The 11,067-nt window shown below is 47.5% G+C and overlaps 1 protein-coding gene across 1 annotated transcript in view; it reads right to left on the bottom strand.

Moving 5' to 3' along the window:
• Positions 1 to 220: 220 nt before the first annotated feature.
• Positions 221 to 11,067, bottom strand: part of hspb1 (heat shock protein family B (small) member 1) — a 15,208-nt gene continuing 4,361 nt past the window's right edge. Inside the window, exons 2-3 of the mRNA XM_014198203.3 lie at positions 3,638 to 3,701; positions 221 to 1,495 (exon numbers count right to left, since the gene is read on the bottom strand). Coding sequence (XP_014053678.1) covers positions 1,336 to 1,495; positions 3,638 to 3,701 — 224 coding nt within the window. The 3' untranslated portion in view covers positions 221 to 1,335. The remainder of the gene's footprint in view (positions 1,496 to 3,637; positions 3,702 to 11,067) is intronic.

Below are 11,067 nucleotides of genomic sequence, written 5' to 3'. Positions count from 1 at the left end.
TTATTTCTCAATCTCAGGTCCAGGCATCCATCTAACAGATATCTGTCGCTCTTTTCTCTCTGTCTCTCTATTTATCTTCAGACTTAACACAGAGGCTACCGATGCCACTGCCAGTTAAATCAAAACAGACATCATTGATATCATATCGCTCAAAACAACACGTTCGTAATTGTGCTACATGACTCAGATCACATCTTACTAAATAAGAACAGCCAACAGATTGTATTAGGATTTTTCTTTATTCAACGTTTTACATGGGATACAGCTTTCCAACAGTGATTTTCCTGCAACAGTCAGTGGATGGTGAAAACATGAAAATAAAAGGAATAGAATGTAATTCTATTTCAATGAGTGGAATAGCCAGATGTGCTGGCCCATTTGGTTCTGTGCTGTACTACTAGCCTGGTCCCAGATCAGTTTGTGCAGTCTTTACAACTCCGATAGTCATTGTCAACAAAATGATCTGGGATCAGAGTACATTATCACTGGTGTCTTATTGGCTGTGAGAGAGAGAGAGAGAGAGAGAGAGAGAGAGAGAGAGAGAGAGAGAGAGAGAGAGAGAGAGAGAGAGAGAGCAAGTGGACAATGCAGACAGACAGCAGCAGGGTTGTAGTCACTGTTTGCAGATGTAATAGATTTCAGTGTCTAACAAGCACATAATATAGATGAGGAGGGTGTGTGTGAATGTGTGTGTGTGTGTGTGTGTGTGTGTGTGTGTGTGTGTGTGTGTGTGTGTGTGTGTGTGTGTGTGTGTGTGTGTGTGTGTGTGTGTGTGTGTGTGCAACAGTTTTTGTCCCCTGATTCAATGCATATAGTAATTACTGGAGTATGAGATATAGCATGGTAGATGGTGTAGATGTGTTGACAGCCAGCTACACAGAGCTGAGTTCATTACAGACAGACAGACAGACAGACAGACAGACAGACAGACAGACAGACAGACAGACAGACAGACAGACAGACAGACAGACAGACAGACAGACAGACAGACAGACAGACAGACAGACAGACAGACAGACAGACAGACAGACAGACAGACAGACAGACAGTGAGAGAGAGCGAGAGAGAGAGGGGTTGAATGAGAGAGAGGGCAATCCCTAATGTATCTTGTTTCTCCCTCACAATGTTCAAGGCGTGTGTGTGAAACATTTTGTTGATGCATTTCAAGAGCTTACTGTAACTATACAGTCAGTGTGGAAATATCACCGTTTTACCTACCCCCCCGCCTGTCTCACAATTTCCTCTGTGTCTAGGATAAATGTGTGTGTTCATCTGAGTGTGTGTGTGTGTGTGTGTGTGTGTGTGGAGTTTCTTCACTCCTCTTCTTCCTCATCGTCATGTCGTCAGGGTTTTGGTCTTGCTGCTGCCCATGGTGACAGGAATGGAGATCTCTGCAGCCTTGATGGCCTGCTTGTTCAGAGGAGCCTCCACGGTCAGAACTCCCTCAGAGGACAGGGTGGACGTCACCTTCTCAGCGTCGGCCATAGAGGGCAGGCTGGAGAAGGAAGGACAAGAGACCATAGTTCATGGATGCAATACTTTACTGGAGGTAGACAGCGCTTTTATCTCTCGATATATCTTCATCTTATCTTATTCATCTGATACTTTATTCAGATTTCCTGGTGTCTAAGCTCTAGGGGAAACAGCGCAGTCAGGATATCGTACAACACCAGATACATTGAGAAGCTGTTGCCAATGGCTTATTCTCCAGGAGGAGTAAGAGGACTCAAGGAAGGAAGGAAGGAAGGTTACTATTTGGATGCTGTCTATAAAATAATTAATTGAGACATCTTTTAACATTTTCTTCAATGTAATTCAGATCAAATCAAATTGTATTTGTCACATGCGCCGAATACAACAGGTATAGACCTTACCATGAAATGCTTACTGACAAGCCCTTAACCAACAATGCAGTTTTAAGAAAAATAGAGTTAAGAAAATATTTACTAAATGAACTAAAGTGATGCTTTGCTCTTCTATATTAAAAAGATGAGTATCCACATTCCGTCTGCAGTTTGGTCCATTCAACACGGCTTCAACTATTGTGACAACTCCAGATTAATGTACTGTATGTGTAGTGTTGACTCCAGGTTCCTGGTACTGTATGTGTGGTGTTGACTCCAGATGAATGTACTGTATGTGTAGTGTTGACTCCAGGTTCATGGTACTGTATGTGTAGTGTTGACTCCAGGTTCATGGTACTGTATGTGTAGTGTTGACTCCAGATTCATGGTACTGTATGTGTAGTGTTGACTCCAGGTTCATGGTACTGTATGTGTAGTGTTGACTCCAGATTAATGTACTGTATGTGTAGTGTTGACTCCAGGTTCATGGTACTGTATGTGTAGTGTTGACTCCAGATTCATGGTACTGTATGTGTAGTGTTGACTCCAGGTTCATGGTACTGTATGTGTGGTGTTGACTCCAGATTCATGGTACTGTATGTGTGGTGTTGACTCCAGATTCATGGTACTGTATGTGTAGTGTTGACTCCAGATTCATGGTATGTGTAGTGTTGACTCCAGATTCATGGTAGGTGTAGTGGCCCCTGGATGGCGACAGAGTCTTGTGGAGCTCAGCTTACGCGGAAGAGAGCTGTACTATACAGACACAGTCAGTCACTGCCGGTGATGCTTCGCTCTGCCTTCCACTACACTCAACCCTTTAGAGGCTTGACCAATCAACCGTCTACAGGCATGATCAATCAACCGTCTACAGGCATGATCAATCAACCGTCTACAGGCATGATCAATCAACCGTCTACAGGCTTCACCAATCAACCCTCTACAGGCTTGACCAATCAACCATCTACAGGCTTGACCAATCAACCCTCTACAGGCTTGACCAATCAACCATCTACAGGCTTGACCAATCAACCGTCTACAGGCTTGACCAATCAAACGTCTACAGGCTTGACCAAACGTCTACAGGCTTGACCAATCAAACGTCTACAGGCTTGACCAATCAAACGTCTACAGGCTTGACCAATCAAACGTCTACAGGCTTGACCAATCAACCGTCTACCGGCTTGACCAATCAACCGTCTACCGGCTTGACCAATCAACCGTCTACAGGCTTGACCAATCAACCGTCTACAGGCTTGACCAATCAACCGTCTACAGGCTTGACCAATCAACAGTCTACAGGCTTGACCAATCAACAGTCTACAGGCTTGACCAATCAACAGTCCACAGGCTTGACCAATCAACAGTCTACAGGCTTGACCAATCAACCATCTACAGGCTTGACCAATCAACCGTCTACAGGCTTGACCAATCAACCGTCTACAGGCTTGACCAATCAACCGTCTACAGGCTTGACCAATCAACCCTCTACAGGCTTGACCAATCAACCGTCTACAGGCTTGATGGATTTTAGTTGTTGACGAAATCAAGGTTAAAAGGAGTCCGAGTCAACTTAATCTGTGAAACAAATGGGAGAGACTATTCTGTCCAGTCATTGACAGAGGCTCTACTCCATATGTTTTTATGATTCCTATTTCGTCGTGGTGACGAATTGTGACAACGCGTTATGCAACAGCGGATTATTTATTTGTTGCACAGTCTTCCAGGTTCTTTGACAAGAGTGCAGTTGTATTGCTGGCATGAAACATTGACGAGGATGTTGTGTTACTTACGTGTATTTCCTGGTGAAGCATCTGGACACGAATCCATGTTCGTCCTTCCTCTCCTCATGCTTGCCTGTGGACACAGAACGCACGCACGCAGACAGACACACACACACACACACACACACACACACACACACACACACACACACACACACACACACACACACACACACACACACACACACCCAGTCTTAGCACTCTCTCACACACTGGGGACTGCAGTCACTTTATGCGCCACACCCAGCTTATCCAGAGTTTGTTTGAGTAAGAAAACATGCTCTCTCTATGTGTTGCTGTTGACTCTCTGTCTGAAAGTTCCCCTGATACTTCAACACTATCAAGGGAGTTACTGGTTCAGTCTTTAGGAGAACCATCTGTTCTGTTTTACGAGGGGCTGAGAATAGAAGTCATGCCCCCCCTCCCTGTCACCCTTGCCTGGTGTGTCGGTACTGTTTATCCATGTTCCCTAGCACGTTACACGTTACATGGACATGCTAACTCAACCTCTTAAGGATCCGCCCCTTCCCCCCCCCCCCCCCCCCCCCATTTTGTTGCCTAAAATGACATACTTTTTGACTGGTTTTTAAACCAGGTCCCTACATGCCAGGCCTGCAATTCTGCCCTGCTATCTCACAGCATATCTGTTTGTTATGACGACGGCTGAGCTGCTAATAGGAGTTTGCCACGGGGACTTGTTCCCCTTTCCCACAGGACCACAACACTGGGGAGAGAGAATGTGAAAGGATCTTTAAACAGGGCATTCATCAACACTGGGGAGAGAATGTGAAAGGATCTTTAAACAGGGCATTCATCAACACTGGGGAGAGAGAATGTGAAAGGATCTTTAAACAGGGCATTCATCAACACTGGGGAGAGAGTGTGGTGAAAGGATCTTTAAACAGGGCATTCATCAACACTGGGGAGAGAGTTGTGAAAGGATCTTTAAACAGGGCATTCATCAACACTGGGGAGAGAGTGTGTGAAAGGATCTTTAAACAGGGCATTCATCAACACTGGGGAGAGAGTGTGAAAGGATCTTTAAACAGGGCATTCATCAACACTGGGGAGAGAGTGTGTGAAAGGATCTTTAAACAGGGCATTCATCAACACTGGGGAGAGAGTGTGTGAAAGGATCTTTAAACAGGGCATTCATCAACACTGGGGAGAGAGTGTGGAAAGGACTCTTTAACCAGGGCCTTTAACCAGGGCATTTAACCAGGCCTTTACCCAGGGGTTTTAACCAGGGCATTTAACCAGGTCTTTACCCAGGGCCTTAACCCAGGGCCTTTAACCAGGGCATTAAATCAGGGCATTTACCCACGACCTTTACCCAGGGCCTTTAACCAGGGCCTTTAACCAGGGCCTTTAACCAAGGCATTTACCCAGGGAATTTACCCAGGGCCTTTACCCAGGGCCTTTACCCAGGGCTTTTACCGAGGGCCTTTAACCAGGGCATTTACCCACAACCTTTACCCAAGGCATTTACCCAGGGCCTTTACCCAGGGCCTTTACCCACAACCTTAACCCAGGGCCTTTACCCAGGGCCTTTACCCAGGGCCTTTACCCAGGGCCTTTACCCAGGGCCTTTACCCAGAGCCTTAACCCAGGGCCTTTACCCAGAGCCTTAACCCAGGGCATTTACCCACAACCTTTACCCAGAGCCTTTACCCAGGGCCTTTACCCACAGCCTTTACCCAGGGCCTTTACCCAGAGCCTTAACCCAGGGCCTTTACCCAGAGCCTTAACCCAGGGCATTTACCCACAACCTTTACCCAGGGCCTTTACCCAGGGCCTTTAACCAGGGCCTTTACCCAGGGCATTTACCCAGAGCCTTAACCCAGGGCCTTTACCCAGAGCCTTTACCCAGGGCCTTTACCCAGGGCCTTTACCCAGGGCCTTTACCCAGGGCATTTACCCAGAGCCTTTACCCAGGGCATTTACCCACAGCCTTTACCCAGGGCTTTTACCCAGGGCCTTTAACCAGGGCCTTTACCCAGAGCGTTTACCCAGGGCCTTTAACCAGGGAATTAAACCAGGGCCTGCGTTTAGTGAACAAGCGTTCACTCCCTACTGTAAGTCGCTCTGGATAAGGGAGCCCTGCTATGTGTAGAAGGAAGAGCACTCTAAGGCCCATCTCAGAGGAACAAACATAAATACGTGCTGGGAGTGAACCAGCAGTCCTTTTAAAGTAACAGTTCAGAGGCACGAAGAGTCCGAGTCACAGATGAATGTCCTCTCTCTGTGTGTTTGAGTGGAGATGGTACTGGAAAGGGAGCAGAAACAGAGGAATCTCTCATGGATTTGATTATATCATTATCTATTCTCCGACATTCTTAATAGAAGTAGTTTTAGTTCCTAGCTAACCACCAAGTAAGTAAGGGAATATATGAAATGTAAAGTTGAAAAAGTGTTGTTTGAAGTCCAATCTACAGTTTGTTCAACATAACCCTAACACCTCACTGTCCTGTATACCACAGTAACACCCCACTGTCCTCTATGACACAGTAACACCCCACTGTCCTCTATGACACAGTAACACCCCACTGTCCTGTATGACACAGTAACACCCCACTGTCCTCTATGACACAGTAACACCTCACTGTCCTCTATGACACAGTAACACCTCACTGTCCTCTATGACACAGTAACACCTCACTGTCCTCTATGACACAGTAACACCTCACTGTCCTCTATGACACAGTAACACCTCACTGTCCTCTATGACACAGTAACACCCCACTGTCCTCTATGACACAGTAACACCCCACTGTCCTCTATGACACAGTAACACCCCACTGTCCTGTATGACACAGTAACACCCCACTGTCCTCTATGACACAGTAACACCTCACTGTCCTCTATGACACAGTAACACCTCACTGTCCTCTATGACACAGTAACACCTCACTGTCCTCTATGACACGGTAACACCCCACTGTCCTCTATGACACAGTAACACCTCACTGTCCTCTATGACACAGTAACACCTCACTGTCCTCTATGACACAGTAACACCTCACTGTCCTCTATGACACAGTAACACATCACTGTCCTCTATGACACAGTAACACCTCACTGTCCTCTATGACACAGTAACACCCCACTGTCCTCTATGACACAGTAACACCTCACTGTCCTCTATGACACAGTAACACCTCACTGTCCTCTATGACACAGTAACACCTCACTGTCCTCTATGACACAGTAACACCCCACTGTCCTCTATGACACAGTAACACCCCACTGTCCTCACTGTCCTCTATGACACAGTAACACCTCACTGTCCTCTATGACACAGTAACACCTCACTGACCTCACTGTCCTCTATGACACAGTAACACCCCACTGTCCTCACTGTCCTCTATGACACAGTAACACCTCACTGTCCTCTATGACACAGTAACACCCCACTGTCCTCTATGACACAGTAACACCCCACTGTCCTGTATGACACAGTAACACCTCACTGTCCTCACTGTCCTCTATGACACAGTAACACCCCACTGTCCTGTATGACAAAGTAACACCCCACTGTCCTCTATGACACAGTAACACCTCACTGTCCTCTATGACACAGTAACACCCCACTGTCCTCTATGACACAGTAACACCTCACTGTCCTCTATGACACAGTAACACCCCACTGTCCTGTATGACACAGTAACACCCCACTGTCCTCTATGACACAGTAACACCTCACTGTCCTCTATGACACAGTAACACCCCACTGTCCTCTATGACACAGTAACACCCCACTGTCCTCTATGACACAGTAACACCCCACTGTCCTCTATGACACAGTAACACCCCACTGTCCTCTATGACACAGTAACACCCCACTGTTCTCACTGTCCTCTATGACACAGTAACACCTCACTGTCCTCTATGACACAGTAACACCTCACTGTCCTCTATGACACAGTAACACCTCACTGTCCTCTATGACACAGTAACACCTCACTGTCCTCTATGACACAGTAACACCCCACTGTCCTCTATGACACAGTAACACCCCACTGTCCTCACTGTCCTCTATGACACAGTAACACCCCACTGTCCTCTATGACACAGTAACACCCCACTGTCCTCACTGTCCTCTATGACACAGTAACACCCCACTGTCCTCACTGTCCTCTATGACACAGTAACACCTCACTGTCCTCTATGACACAGTAACACCTCACTGTCCTCACTGTCCTCTATGACACAGTAACACCCCACTGTCCTCACTGTCCTCTATGACACAGTAACACCTCACTGTCCTCTATGACACAGTAACACCCCACTGTCCTCTATGACACAGTAACACCCCACTGTCCTGTATGACACAGTAACACCCCACTGTCCTCACTGTCCTCTATGACACAGTAACACCTCACTGTCCTCTATGACACAGTAACACCTCACTGTCCTCACTGTCCTCTATGACACAGTAACACCCCACTGTCCTCACTGTCCTCTATGACACAGTAACACCTCACTGTCCTCTATGACACAGTAACACCCCACTGTCCTCTATGACACAGTAACACCCCACTGTCCTGTATGACACAGTAACACCCCACTGTCCTGTATGACAAAGTAACACCCCACTGTCCTCTATGACACAGTAACACCTCACTGTCCTGTATGACACGGTAACACCCCACTGTCTTCTATGACACAGTAACACCTCACTGTCCTGTATGACACGGTAACACCTCACTGTCCTCTATGACACAGTAACACCCCACTGTCCTCTATGACACAGTAACACCCCACTGTCCTGTATGACACAGTAACACCCCACTGTCCTGTATGACAAAGTAACACCCCACTGTCCTCTATGACACAGTAACACCCCACTGTCCTCTATGACAAAGTAACACCCCACTGTCCTCTATGACACAAAAACACCTCACTGTCCTCTATGACACAGTAACACCCCACTGTCCTCTATGACACAGTAACACCTCACTGTCCTCTATGACACAGTAACACCCCACTGTTCTCACTCTCCTCTATGACACAGTAACACCCCACTGTCCTCACTGTCCTCTATGACACAGTAACACCCCACTGTCCTCACTGTCCTCTATGACACAGTAACACCTCACTGTCCTCTATGACACAGTAACACCCCACTGTCCTCTATGACACAGTAACACCCCACTGTCCTGTATGACACAGTAACACCCCACTGTCCTCACTGTCCTCTATGACACAGTAACACCTCACTGTCCTCTATGACACAGTAACACCTCACTGTCCTCACTGTCCTCTATGACACAGTAACACCCCACTGTCCTCACTGTCCTCTATGACACAGTAACACCTCACTGTCCTCTATGACACAGTAACACCCCACTGTCCTCTATGACACAGTAACACCCCACTGTCCTGTATGACACAGTAACACCCCACTGTCCTGTATGACAAAGTAACACCCCACTGTCCTCTATGACACAGTAACACCTCACTGTCCTGTATGACACGGTAACACCCCACTGTCCTCTATGACACAGTAACACCTCACTGTCCTGTATGACATGGTAACACCTCACTGTCCTGTATGACATGGTAACACCTCACTGTCCTCTATGACACAGTAACACCCCACTGTCCTCTATGACACAGTAACACCCCACTGTCCTGTATGACACAGTAACACCCCACTGTCCTGTATGACAAAGTAACACCCCACTGTCCTCTATGACACAGTAACACCCCACTGTCCTCTATGACACAGTAATACCCCACTGTCCTCTATGACACAGTAACACCTCACTGTCCTGTATGACACGGTAACACCCCACTGTCCTCTATGACACAGTAACACCTCACTGTCCTGTATGACACGGTAACACCTCACTGTCCTCTATGACACAGTAACACCCCACTGTCCTTTATGACACAGTAACACCCCACTGTCCTGTATGACACAGTAACACCCCACTGTCCTGTATGACAAAGTAACACCCCACTGTCCTCTATGACACAGTAACACCCCACTGTCCTCTATGACACAGTAACACCTCACTGTCCTGTATGACACAGTAACATCCCACTGTCCTGTATGACACAGTAACACCCCACTGTCCTCTATGACACAGTAACACCCCACTGTCCTCTATGACACAGTAACACCCCACTGTCCTCTATGACACAGTAACACCTCACTGTCCTCTGATGACACAGTAACACCCCACGTGTCCTCTATGACACAGTAACACCTCACTGTCCTCTATGACACAGTAACACCCCACTGTCCTCTATGACACAGTAACACCCCACTGTCCTGACTGCCCATGACACGCCCACTGTCCTCACTGTCCTCTATGACACAGTAACACCTCACTGTCCTCTATGACACAGTAACACCCCACTGTCCTCTATGACACAGTAACACCCCACTGTCCTGTATGACACAGTAACACCCTCACTGTCCTCTATGACACAGTAACACCCCACTGTCCTGTATGACACAAGTAACACCCCACTGTTCTCACTCGTCCTCTATGACACAGTAACACCTCACTGTCCTCTATGACACAGTAACACCCTGCACTGTCCTCTATGACACAGTAACACGCCTCACTGTCCTCTATGACACAGTAACACCTCACTGTCCTCTATGACACAGTAACACCCCACTGTCCTCTATGACACAGTAACACCCCACTGTCCTCGTATGACACAGTAACACCCCACTGTCCTCTATGACACAGTAACACCCCACTGTCCTCTATGACACAGTAACACCCCACTGTCCTCTATGACACTGTAACACCCCACTGTCCTGTATGACACAGTAACCCCCTGTCCCAGCCCCCCCTGTCCTCTATGACACAGTAACACCCCACTGTCCTCTATGACACAGTAACACCTCACTGTCCTCTATGACACAGTAACACCCCACTGTCCTCTATGACACAGTAACACCTCACTGTCCTCTATGACACAGTAACACCCCACTGTCCTCTATGACACAGTAACACCGTCCACTGTCCTCTATGACACAGTAACACCCCACTGTCCTGCCGTAACACCCCACTGTCCTCACTGTCCTCTATGACACAGTAACACCTCACTGTCCTCTATGACACAGTAACACCTCACTGTCCTCACTGTCCTCTATGACACAGTAACACCCCACTGTCCTCACTGTCCTCTATGACACAGTAACACCTCACTGTCCTCTATGACACAGTAACACCCCACTGTCCTCTATGACACAGTAACACCCCACTGTCCTGTATGTCACAGTAACACCCCACTGTCCTGTATGACAAAGTAACACCCCACTGTCCTCTATGACACAGTAACACCTCACTGTCCTATATGACACGGTAACACCCCACTGTCTTCTATGACACAGTAACACCTCACTGTCCTGTATGACACGGTAACACCTCACTGTCCTCTATGACACAGCAACACCCCACTGTCCTCTATGA

This window comes from Salmo salar, chromosome 04 (assembly GCF_965601325.2).
Source record: "Salmo salar chromosome 04, fSalSal1, whole genome shotgun sequence".
Classification (NCBI taxonomy): Eukaryota; Metazoa; Chordata; class Actinopteri; order Salmoniformes; family Salmonidae; genus Salmo; species Salmo salar.
This window is presented reverse-complemented; position numbering and strand designations above follow the sequence as displayed.